Raw genomic sequence first — 13,215 nt, 5'->3', positions numbered from 1 at the left:
TAATAATAATAATAATAATAATAATAATAATAATAATAATAATAATATCTTATTGGGAAATATCTTAAATTCATTCTATATCGCTTGTATAGTAGCTTTTTCCAACTTCTTTTTCCAACTTTTTTGGAAGTATATTCAGCTAGTCCATAGCCATTTTAATTTTTTTATTTTATTTTATTTCATACTGATAATTTTAATTTTGTATTTGTAAATCAATGTATTTTTTGTATTTTTATATTTAATGGTAATTTATTATGTACTATTGTATTTCAATGTATTTTATCATGTTGTAAGCCGCCCCGAGGTTTCGGCAAGGGGTGGCATAGAAATGTTATAATAATAATAATAATAATAATAATAATAATAATAATAATAATAATAATACTTGCAGTCCTGGCCATACAATACTAAGGCAAGAATCTTTACAACTGACTTTAGTGCTGCTTTGTACAAAATACAACAGCCTGCTCCAGAGGACATTACTGAGATTCCTCAGGACTTTATGACTGAGATTTCCATCAACAAACCTCTGCATCATTGTATGCTTTTCTTTTTGTCTTTATTTCTGTTTTTGAAGCATTACATGAAGGCTGCAATGTTTGAGCTTCTTCAGTTATCTTCTGCAGCTTGTCTTGCATAGCTGTATGTTCTACTTCTGCCACATTTACCTTATCCTGAAAAACAAAACAGCAAATGTTCTAAAATAATCAGAAAACTCATGATATTGGGGCAAGTAAGGTGAATTGGCAAACTGAGGCTATGATCCAGAGATAATTGTTTATGCTCAAATCTTACAAAAACAAGTGACTCAAGAATGTATTGCTTAGAACGGAACAAGGTGGCAAAATTCAGCAGAGGATCTAAACCCACCTCTACTTTGTTTTCCAAATAAATCCTCACTTTGGATTACATTAACCCACTATCAGTACTCCAGAGTGTGAAGCTAGTATAGAATGGTGAGTCATGCAAGAAGATAAGACGATTCAGCCTTGGCATTTTCAGAAGACAATAAAGGTATCTACAAGTGGTCCCTTTGACAATATGAAGAAATATGACGCCTCTGGACTGCCCTGCCTGATTTAAAAAAACCTAGGTATCTATCCTCCTTCCCTGGTCTGGTTTGGTCTGGTCTGGAGCAGTTATCTTCTGCCCGCAATACTTTCAAGCTCCAGCATGAGGAGCAGTTATGTTGGGCAAGATTTGGGTACTACTATCCATGCCTCTCACCATGTCCTAACCTCTGTTCACAAGCACATGGTCATATCAACTTGGTTCATTAAGAGTCACATGTAAAACAACAATCCATTGGTCAAATGCACCACTACTCTAACATGGACTCTTCAATTGAGTTCAAAATTGAAGAGATCCAAATATTTGCTTCTCCAGTCTTCTGTCTGCAAGGATCCACTGCCTCACTTGAACAAGGGAAACAAAGTAATTCAAGCAAACCTTGCAGCAAGCATATGTACCTGCCATTCTTTCACTTTCTCAACAAATTTTGCAGTTCTTGCTTCTTGAGCAGCAATATCATCTCTGATAGTTTTTATTTCTTTTTCAGTGTCTCTCACCTACAACCAAACAATAAAAATTACCACCATACCCTAAGAATAATAATCAAATTAAACCCACTTAAATTAAGCAATAGTGATGCGGCATTCAATTACCATTGCCCAAGCTATCTGATGCTGCAGCACCTTTAACTCGTTTTGCATTTCACTCATAGCAGCAATACTTTTATAGCGCTCCTCCTTCACCAAATACTGCTTCTTAAGTTCTTCGAGAAACTAGAAAAGTAAACACAAAATACTGATGAATGGAGATGATAGCAGTAGAGATACTAGAATACTTTATACATGTTTGCTAGTGTTAGATCTGACATGAGATGCTAGCAATGCAACCTTTTACAAGAAATGAACTGGTTCACTAAGTAGCTCTTTGGCCTAATTGAGATATTAACCATCCCAGTCCAATAGCCAGTTTGGCTCCAATCTCTGAAGCTAAGTGTGCCAGCTGTAAAGGGAAAATGAGAAGGGAATGTGAAGGCCCTGGGTATGTTTTCTGTCATCAGAGATATGCTGAACTGCATCTTCCTTAATCAACTCATAAAAACTAGAATTGATTCCATTTATTAAAATAGATACCAGCTAATAGGCAATGTTTTCTTGGTGGTTTATAAAGATTAAAACCCTAAAACTAATGTATAAAAGCATAACCATTTTAAAGCAATTAATATTGATTGATTGATTGATTGATTTGGAGAACTTCTATGCTGCACCATTCGCATAAGCCTTGGGGCGGCTTCCAAACCATAAATAAATACAATTGATACAAATAACATAAAATATTGGCGACATCCTGGCAAAAATTATTAAAATCAATAAATAAAGTTAACAATTAAAATAACGTTTAAATAAAAAGGTCTTGGCCTGGCACCGAAAAGCAAGTAACGATGGCGCCAGGTGGACCTCTCTGGGGAGTGCGTTCCATAAGTTGGGCGCCACCGCAGAGAAAGCCCTCCTCTGAGTACTCACCCTCCTAATATCTTTCACGGAGGGCTCCCGGAGAAGGGCCTCTGCCGCCGATCTCAAGGGGCGGGAGGGAAGACATGGACGTAAGCGCTCCTTTAGGTAACCAGGTCCCAAGCCGTTAAGGGCTTTATAGGTGATAACCAGAACCTTGAATTGGGCCCGGACTTCAATGGGGAGCCAGTGAAGCTGACGGAGGACTGGAGTTATGTCAGCACAACGCCCAGTCCCCGTCAGCAACCTGGCAGGTCTATTTTGCACCATCTGAAGTATCCGGACCACCTTCAAGGGCAGCCCCACATAGAGCAAGTTACAGAAGTCTAATCGGGAAGTAACCAATGCATGTGTCACTGTCACCAGGCAATCGTTCTCCAGGTAGGGACGCAGCTGATGGATCAGCCGAAGCTGGGGGAAAGCGCTCCTCGCCCCCGCTGTTACTTGAGCTTCCAAAGATAGCTCTGGGTCGAGGAGCACTCCCAAGCTGCAGACCCTGTCCTTAAGAGGGAGTGCAACCCCATTCAGGACAAGGTCGAGGTCCCCCACCCCGAAGCCTGACCCACCTACCAACAGGATCTCCATCTTGTCTGGATTGAGCTTCAGTTTATTGGCCTTCATCCAGCCCATTACCTCGGCCAGGCACTGGTTCAGTACAGCCACTGCCTCACCTGGATTGGTCGAGAATGAGAGGCAGAGCTGGGTATCATCAGCATACTGATGATTCCACAGCCCACACCTCCTGATGACCTCTCCAGTGGTTTCATGTAGATGGTAAATAGCATGGGGGACAAAATGGATCCCTGCGGGACTCCATGGCATAACTGCCATGGCGCAGAGCCATAGTCCCCCAGCACCACCTTCTGGAAATGGCCGTTGAGATAGGAGTGGAACCACTGCAGAGCAGTGCCTCCTATCCCCAATCCCATTAGCCTATCCAGAAGGATACCATGGTCGATGGTATCGAAAGCCGCTGAGAGGTCCAGGAGGACCAACAGGGACACACTCCCCCTGTCTCTCTCCCTGCACAGGTCATCATACAGGGCGACCAAGGCAGATTCAGTACCATACCTGGGTCTGAAGCCAGACTGAAATGGGTCCAGATAATCAGTCTCATCCAAGAGTGCTTGGAGTTGTCCCGCCACCACTCACTCTAACACCTTGCCCAGAAACAGGATATTGGCCACCGGTCTATATCTGGTGACCATCTCTGGATCCAGGGATGCCTTCTTTAGGACAGGCCGGACTACCACCTCCTTTAAAGGAGCAGGTACCCGGCCATCCCTCAGAGAGGCGCTGACAACCTCCAGGATCCAGGTCCCTATCCCGTGCTTGGCTTTGTTAAGTAGCCAAGATGGGCAAGGGTCCAATAAGCAGGTGGTGGGACGTACTTGTCCAAGCACCTTGTCCACATCCTCAGGCTGCAATAACTGAAACTCATCCATCAATTTTGGACCACATGGCAACATTGGCACCTCCCCTAAAGGCTCTGAATCACTAGTGGAGTCCAGCTCGTGACGAATCTGAGCGATTTTCTCCTTAAAGTGCTTGGCAAAGTCATCACAGCAGGTCGTCGAGGGTGGTACAGGGTCTCTCTTAGGGCCAGGATGAACCAGCCCTTGTACCACCTGAAAAGCTCTACTGGATGGCATTGTGAGGAGGCAATGGAAGCGGAGAAGAATTTCTTTTTCGCCACTCTCACTGCCACAGCACAGGCTCGATAATGAGCTCTCAAGTGTGTTTGGTCAGATTCGCCCCCTGATTTCCTCCACCTACACTCTAGACGTCTCCCAACCTGCTTCATTGCCCCTAATTCGGATGTGTACCAGGGGGATGAACGGGCTCTGCCCGGCGGGAGAGGATGCTTAGAAGAGGCCGTGTCAATAGCCCTGGTCATTTTTCCATTCCATAGTTCGACCAGAGCATCGACAATGGCACCAGCCTTGTCAACCGGAATTTCTCCCAGGGCCTTCAGGAATCCATCTGGATCCATCTGGCTCCGGGGGTGGACCAACACAATCGGGTCCGCACCCTTACAGAGGGAAAGGCCGCTCTCGAGCTCAAACCTCACGGGGAAGTGATTTGACCATGACAGGGGAGTTATAAATTCCTCACTCTCAGATCCCCCTCTTCCTGCCCCATCGAGAAAACCAGGTCCAGAGTGTGTCCACGTTCATGGGTCGGGCCAATGACATGTTGAGACAGCCCCATGGCCGCTATGGAGGCCATGAAGTCCTGAGCCGCCCTGGTCAGAACAGTCTCGGCATGGAGATTGAAGTGCCCCAGGAGAAGCATCCTGGGAGTCCTCAACACCAGGTCCGAGACGATCTCTGTCAGCTCAGGCAGGGAGTGTTGGGCAGAAGGGTGCACGGTACACCAACAGAATCCCCAATCTGTCTCGGTCGCCCAACACCAAGTAGAGGCACTCTAGACCCGGCCTCGAGAGGACAGGAAGCCTTGCGAGGGAGATGGAAGCTCAATAAACTAGAGCTACCCCCCTCCCCTCCCCTCCAGGCGTGGTCGGTGCTGGACCAGATACCCGGGCAGGCACAGTTGAGAGAGGGAGACATCCCCCCCCTCCCACCCAGGTCTCTGTTATGTAAGCCAGGTCGGCCCCCGCATCCACAATCAGATCGTAGATGAGGGATGTTTTATTATGGGCCAACCTGGCATTAAGCAGCAGCACCGACAGGCCCGAGGGGCGGTTGACAAGCCTACCTGGAACCCTCCGGCTGGGGGAATAACCAAGTCATATTAAATACCAAGTCCCGTTAAAGGCCTTATTATATACTGGGGGTATAGGAACATCTTAAACTGGTGTAAAAATGATGACTGCACTGAAACCAGGTGGGCCTCACTGGAGATAACATTCCACAGATGGGGGCCACTACCATTAAAGGCTTCCAACTTATCCCTTGAGCCTTCAAGAGGGACTCAAGTAGCACATTATAAAGTTCATACTGAGAGTCACTCCATCTTCCATCAGGTACTGCAGTTCCAGGCCATGTAGGTTTATAGGTCAAGACAAGAAACTTGCACTGGACTTGAAAACATACGAGCAGCCAATACAAGCAGGCCAGAATTGGTCTTATATTATCAGTATTGGTCTTCTACCTGCTATCAATCTGGCTTCCACATTTTTCAAATTCAGCACCACACTGTATTATGCAAACCCAGACATTGCCACAGCATAAAATAGGTTTTGCCTGTCCAGAAAGGGGCATAGCTTGGACACCAAGCAAATAGAAGGCATTCTGTGCCACAGAGACCACTTCAGCCTCCAGAAATAGATGATTCCGGAAGAACCCCCCATATGAACCTGTTGCTTTAGACTGAACACCTTCCCCCTGGTGAGAGGAATCATCCACTAATGGCAGCTTCTCTGGACTGAACTTCAGTTTTTAGCTTTCATCCAGTCCATAGTTGCAGCCAGGCACTGATTTAGCATATCCACAGTTTTCTCAATGATATGAAAAAGAGAACTAGAGTTGTCATTAGAATACTGATGACAACATACTCCAAAGCTCCTGCACATTGTCTTTGTGATGACTGAAACATGCTCAAGAATGTGTAAGTTATGAAGTGCTACTAGTCTTATTTGGAATTTTTGAGAAAATTGAGAAATCTGAGATTTGTAATGGAAGTTTCATGTCTATGACACATAAAACCACTGCTGTATTCTCCACCAGGACACTATTGTTGCTGTGTACTACTAAAATGCCCCATACCTCTTCTCCTTGTGCAATTTGATCATGTGTTCTGGCTTTGGTTTCCATTATGTGAGAATAATCCTCTTTCATCTGCTCCAGCTGTGTTGCTTTCATAAAGAACTAATTCAAGAAAACAAAGTTCATATTTTAAAACTGTATTTTCAAAAGACCAAGTATTATGGGAACAATCCTTTCACATGATTCATGTGATTCCTCTCCAGTTTGCCCCATTTGCAGTTCAACCGTGTAGATAAATACACGAAGGAACATCATAAAAGCTCACCAAAGAATGCAGATCCTGTGCATGCCCTCCATACCCCCATCTCAACCTTCCTCTCCCTGCATTGGAGTATAGGGGAGAGAGCTGCTTGAAGTGCATTGGATATGTGCTGCCCATCCCTGCTCCATGTATTATTAACTATTTTATATGGAGGTTTTGATTACCTTGTATTTGTCAGCTTCATTTTTAGATTGCAGAAATAGTTTGCTCATTTCCTGAGTTAGTACAGATATAGGATTATCTACCTGCAAGAAAAATAAGTATTAAAAACATTCTTAACCAAAGCAATATTTAAGTGATTAGGCGCTTGGGAATAATTTTTTTCTCTCTGCTCAATATGACATGGGAGAAATGATTGCAACTACAACAGTATTAAATTATCTTGCGCTTAATATCCTGCATTTTATTTTACTGCACTATTAAATCTTGAAAGGATACTCAGAACTAGTTTGCTGGTGCAGCAAGTCAGATTTTAACTGGTAGGGTATGTGTGGCATGTGGTATGCTTGCAGGAAATGTTGAATTTGTCAGAGTTCGCTTCCTCACTGAAATGCAAATTCTGCAAACTACTTGCCACAGTGCAAAGAACTACACAGGAAACAGAACATCCTGTGGGTCTTTTAATATTAACCAACCCATCCCAGTACTAGCCTTTTCTGAGAAATGGAAAGATGTGTTAAAGATTGGGCATGGGAGCTACTGTTCAGCTAATAAGCAAAGGGTAGTAGGCTCTGTATTTGCTGTACATATGCAACATTCTAAGATCATTTTAAAATAAACTGTGTAAGGTGTTATATTATACAGAATTTAAATTTGTTGGGATTACCTGGATATTAAAGTGATCCAGAATTGCAGTAAGTTCTTCCTTCTTAGAAGAAACTAAGACACCTGAATGTTAGTAAGAAAAAACTATAGTCAGCATTAAAATATTTTACTATATAGCTCAAACTAAACTATACCTCAAGTGTAGAAAAAGTGCCCCTTAAGAAAAAGGTGTCTAAACTTCACCAAGTGTACTTTAGATAAAAACCAATGCAAATCAGAGTGAACATAATGCACACAGGTCAGGTTTCCAAATGGATTTCTGACTTATTTATTAAACTTGTATCTTGCACAAGTAATCCCACAGGGCTCTCTAGCAGTTGATTACAATTACATGCTCAGGCATTTATTCGGAGAGGAATAATTTAGCAGGCTGATGCCTTTGTCCCATTATATTAGCACACACAATGGCCATGCAAACCACCAGTATTACACAGATGCGATCCTACCATTGTTACACTGAGACTACATTCATATGAGCAGTTCCAGTACCTTTGAAGGCAAAACAGCCTTAACAAGAACTACTAGAGATTTATCTCAAGATCTGTAAGTGTAAAACAAACAAAATACCTAAATCATATGAAAGAAAAAAATAAGCTAGACAGAAATAGTACTACTAATGCATTCATTAGTGCAGGGGCAGAAACTGAAAGCAAAAGCTTAACTAAAGACATCAGTTAGCCATGCCATAAGGTGACAACACGTGTCATCTTTAGCTCATTGAACAAGCACCAGCACTAGCTCTGGGCTATGCATGTCAGGAGAAGGAGGTAGGAAGGGATGGAAGAGGAAAGGTGGAATCAGAAAGAAAAACTTTAAATGGGGACAGGAAAAAGTGAGTGATGACAGGAACAGGAATGAAAACAGGGAAGATTGCAGATAGAACAATTAAAGACAAAGAAGAAGAGGAGAGACATCCATGAAATTGCAAGGCCCAGGTGCACAGCAAGGATGCAGAACAACATTCAATTGCAGGAACCACTGTTCTTTCTAAAACTAAGCTTGTGTCGTCCCATGCCTGTCATTTCAAAAGTACAATGGTTCCACCCAAAACCAAAGCAGTGGATTCTGTAAACTTGGGGGCGCAGGGAAGGTTCGCTCTCCAGGTCCTGAGAACCAATTAACTTGTAAACCCATTTTTTACAAAAATATATAACCAAAAAAGGACCTGTATTTAGAGGCTACTAGTATTAGCTTACATGAGCCCCTTAACACTTTCTAATATTTTTAAGTTCTGATCCTTTTCTGCAATACCCCAACTCATTGGGTATTCTGCTAGTATTGACGTAATGATATTTCAGTGTATCTTTCGGTACTTCTGGCATATGGTCACATTGTACAACGTACAAAATAGTCGACACCAATGGAGAGGTACATAACATATAACCCTGCTCTTACAAACATGCAGGAGAAAACCACTAGGGGAGAGCAGGGAACAGTTAGAATCTCAACTTATCAAGCCTTACTGAACCTTTACTTCCTTTGAAAAATGTATACATTCTGAATACTTTAAAAATGAAGGTAAACTATCACCAAACCTGTACTGCTTTTCAGTTTGTAACTACGATGGCCTTCCACACTTATGTGCTGATTTATAGTGATGGAATCACCATAGCATTCCGGTTTAAATGCATCATCACCTCTGTTTCGAAGAGTTATTGAAACATCTGCAGAACTAAAGCACAAAGTAAGTTAGCAAAGACAGGTTGCTTATCTGGGACTGTAGTTCTTCAAACGGCCATTCAAGGATATGAGTTCTGAGTATCCACAGGGCTTATCCTGGGAAGCTTCTATAGTGAGAGCAACACAGGAAACCCTCTTAATAACCATTCAGCATGTTAGTTGGGAATTATACTCTGAAACACCAGGTTGGCTGCTCCTGAGCTTTGGTGGCTGCTCCCTACTGCAAACACTTATCTGCAGAGGGGTAATATGGCAGTTATGTGTCTATAAAGATTACTGCTTCAAGAACTATAGTTATAGATATACAGCTGTCTTACTTTTTTGTCCCACATATAGACAGAACAGCTCAGACATCCAAGCCAATAGTGATGTACAAATGTATAGGGGATACGGCCACATAGCAGCATAAGAGAACGTTCAGAGTGATGATGCCATCTCCTTGGGGGAGCGAGCCCAGATTTAATGAGGCAGCCAGAAGTTTTGATCTTAGGGCACTCAAGAGTAAGAAGTATCCCGTGCAGCTAATCCCAAGTGATTATTTTCTACCATGTGCATAAGAAACAGCAGTGGAGAAAACATCTCCAGCCACTGGTAGGGGAAAGTATCTCCCACTCCCAGAACAAGTTCTGCTCCACTTCAGTAGTCCCTCCAACAAACTGGGAGGCTAAACACAAACTGGAGTAACCCTGTTTAGGGCATACCAACCCCCAAAATGTAGCACCAGATGTAGCAGGGTGCACCTCAATGTTCATACAGTTTACTGCAGTTATTTTATTATTACAGGTTTGATTACTCTTTCACGAGCATGAACACAGCCATACAGAATGCCTCAACCACTACTAAGAGTTCTAGGATAAAGATAAGGAACTTTCTCTTCACAGCAGAATAGACATCAATGCGATGGCCCCCAAAGTAAGCTCCCCACAAAGTAAGCTGGGAGGCAACAGACATTAGTTATGGATGAGACCAGTGGGGAGAAAGAGACTGATTGCAACAAATTGTGAGAATTTATCCACCACCTCAGAAGGTAAAGTCAACAACTTTCATTTCAGGGAATCCAGAAATTTGCAGAGATTCCTGATAAATCAGTGGTCTAATGATCTCATGTGCAACCTTGCAAGACGGGGGACAGCTGCAGTGGCCATCCTGAAACTAGATTACCTGAAAGTTATTCACCATGAGAGAGAAGTACAGCCTCTCAGACGAAGGCCAAAGAGCTGTCAGTTTTTAAAAAGACTCAGAAAGCACAGAACTGCCCTAACAAATTGGACCTTGTGGCTAGGAATAGGACACCTTTTCCCCCCAGTATTGATAAAAACTGGGGGGGGGGGGATAGCAATGGAGCAACAGCCTCTTTATTGAACACCCTTCGATATTTTATCAGTTTTATCATCTGCCTAGTTGTTTATTTTAATTCTTATCTAGTTGTATTTTAAAACCAAGCCTCCTGCAAGAGAAACTGCATCTTGGATCTGTAAGCTCCTGAAAATATTATACAAGTCTCTGCTGCAACACGCTGCAACTGAAGCAGTGGCAAGGAATAAGAACAAGAAACGCAGCAGGACTAGCCGTGGCTCTTCCACTTTGACCAAGCCAACTTAACATCCAAAAATTGAAGATCATGTGATGTGTGGGAAGACCATAAGTAATAGTAACAAGATCAATCGCTTCTATTCTATTTCTGCTTCTAGCAGCTCCGATTTACTAAACTGGGATTTGGACACAGAAATTGAGAAAGAACAATTATTAGAGTTGTCCTCCACTCTGCATGAAGAGTCTAATCACTGGAATGAACCTTTGTGTACATTATCCTCTCCTGATGTTTACACATCCTTGAGGGGAAAAGAGCAAGGCAATCAACCATCAAAGGAATTTACAACAGACTTTGCTGCCAAACAATGTCTATTAACTGCACAAACTGTAATTTCAATCTTCAAACAGTTAATTCTAATAAATACAAATGTGAATTCCTTAAAAACAGCTTTTGAAACTTTTGTGCAAAGCTTTACAAACTGGCAGCTTCTGAAACAGCCTTTAAATTTGGCACTAATTTGGTCCTGTTTACATATACTCAAAGAAAGCAAAACTGTTTAGAAGAACTAAGACAAGAAAGGACACTTGATCAAAGACAATGTGTGCAGCTCCACCTTCTGCCCAAGAGTTAAGTTTAAATCTGTGCAACCGTGTTCTTCAGACGCATCAGTTTGCACTAAGAATTACACCCAATAGATTTAACATTGGGCACTGGTACACCAGAAGAGCTATTATTCTATCTCTTAGCTCACTTCTCCAATGCCAAAGTTATATGATTGACTTAAGTGCTGTTCAATGGCTCCTTAGCATGAGAGGCAAACATTTTTCATTGTCTTTTAACTGCTCTACTATCCCCAGTATGCTGTTCAAAATGAAACATTTTCCTTCCACCTTTCAAATACACCCACTGCGAGTCTTCTGCAACAAAAAGAAACGTCCTTTCTGGCATACCTTCCCAAACAGACACTCCCCCGCCTTACGCCATGGTTAATGAGCCAAATGATAAAAACCATAGTAATCCAGCACCTTCAGTGACCTTGACAAGGCATTGTCTGAATAATCATGCTGAATTTACACGAGAAAAATCTGGCACTGATGATGCTTTGGAATCAGGTCTAATTACTTCCTTTGAAACTCTATCAAATAAAGAGCAAGAGGACATACTGAGACAGTTGAACAAATGGAAACAAACACTGCTGCTGACTAGAGCAGTGGCAAAGCCCTTAAATATTTTTGGACTACCAACTTGACATTAATCCTGAAGAAAATCAGTTTAAACTTTCTAACCAAGCATCTCTACAAGAAAACAACTCAAAGTCACTTGGCCTGTCTTCTTCGTCTGAGAATTGCCCCAACAGTATTTCACTTCCAACTCCTATAATTCCACTGAGGGCAAATATAAGACACTCAGAAGTCACTTCCTTCACTTCTGCTCAAGGGATGGAACGCACTTCTATTCTTTCCTGCAGCCAATGCCAGGGTGACAGAGGGCCCCCCAAAGTATGGCTCCTCTTTTTCAGACTCTGATGGGATCCAAAATAACAAGCACAGATTGACAACTTGAGTTCCTTTCTTGGAACCTGGGGAGTTGGCATAATAAGCTTTATGATTCTAACTTTATAATATTCATACATGGCTTTGATATATTATGCCTTCAAGAAACGTGGCTCATGGACCCCAATTCTTTGGATATTCAGGGGTTCAGGGCTTCTTTTGTCCCTGCAATCAAAACTCATTTAAAGGGATGAGGAAGTGGAGGCTTGAGTACATTGTTATCAGAGGACCTAAACATAGACATCCAGGTTGTAGAGAATTGCCCCAGTAATCTCCATTCCCTACTCCTTAAAGGTGAATATTTTAGAAGTCTACAATGTATAAATGTCTACATTCCACCTAAGAGTTCACCTCTCACAAGTAGGGGCTGCATCTGGGACCTGTTAACTGATACATTAGACTCATTAATATCTCACTTCCCATATGTGCATGTTATTCTATGTGGAGATTTTAATGCGAAAATAGGATTGGGAATCTTTGAGGAAGGAACTTACTTGAATGCTCAGCGTGCCAGGGATCCCCAGTTTCTAGATCAATCTTCAAAGGATTCAGTAGTACACAAGTATAGGTTAAATCTCTTGGAACTTCTTTCTGTGTTCAATCTCCATGTACACCATGGCACTTCTTTTGCTCTAATACTTATCATGGGACCGGCAGGGATAGTACAGTAAATTATATCGCTATTACTCCTGCCTTAATGAATCCAGTTGCTAAAGTTTGAAGTTTTAGACCTTACTTTGAGTAATCACTGTCCAGAACAGTTATCCTTTAAAATTAATTCTAATGTCATGATGAAACCACTTATGGATTTTGAAGAGGATCTTACTCCCAATTTCAGGAGACTTAAACGTCTGACAAAATACATTCTATTTTAGCTGATACTCGATTGAACCAGGAACTGAGCTGCCTGAGAGATTCTTTTCTGCAACACAGTTCCGATGTTATGAAAATTTTCAATGAGATTAATGACCAACTTAAGTTCTTTTTAAAAACAATGGGCCAAAAAAACGGAGAGCTCATGCTCAAAATGGCTGGTTCAATCTCAACTGTAATATCTTTTAAAAAGATATGCTATGAAACATAAGACAAGTTGCTTTGGCAAGAGCTTGACTGA

General features: G+C 42.1%; 1 protein-coding gene across 1 annotated transcript in view; it reads right to left on the bottom strand.

Annotated features, from left to right (window-relative positions):
- Window positions 1-13,215, bottom strand: part of SMC6 (structural maintenance of chromosomes 6) — a 66,207-nt gene that overhangs the window by 36,712 nt on the left and 16,280 nt on the right. Inside the window, exons 5-11 of the mRNA XM_044445139.1 lie at window positions 8,870-9,006; window positions 7,336-7,397; window positions 6,674-6,754; window positions 6,248-6,349; window positions 1,665-1,784; window positions 1,470-1,568; window positions 528-674 (exon numbers count right to left, since the gene is read on the bottom strand). Coding sequence (XP_044301074.1) covers window positions 528-674; window positions 1,470-1,568; window positions 1,665-1,784; window positions 6,248-6,349; window positions 6,674-6,754; window positions 7,336-7,397; window positions 8,870-9,006 — 748 coding nt within the window. The remainder of the gene's footprint in view (window positions 1-527; window positions 675-1,469; window positions 1,569-1,664; window positions 1,785-6,247; window positions 6,350-6,673; window positions 6,755-7,335; window positions 7,398-8,869; window positions 9,007-13,215) is intronic.

The sequence above is a fragment of the Varanus komodoensis genome, unplaced genomic scaffold (assembly GCF_004798865.1).
Source record: "Varanus komodoensis strain SLA01 unplaced genomic scaffold, ASM479886v1 scaffold47, whole genome shotgun sequence".
NCBI classification, from domain to species: Eukaryota; Metazoa; Chordata; class Lepidosauria; order Squamata; family Varanidae; genus Varanus; species Varanus komodoensis.
Note: the sequence above shows the minus strand (reverse complement) of the source record. Positions and strands in the feature narration are given on the sequence as shown.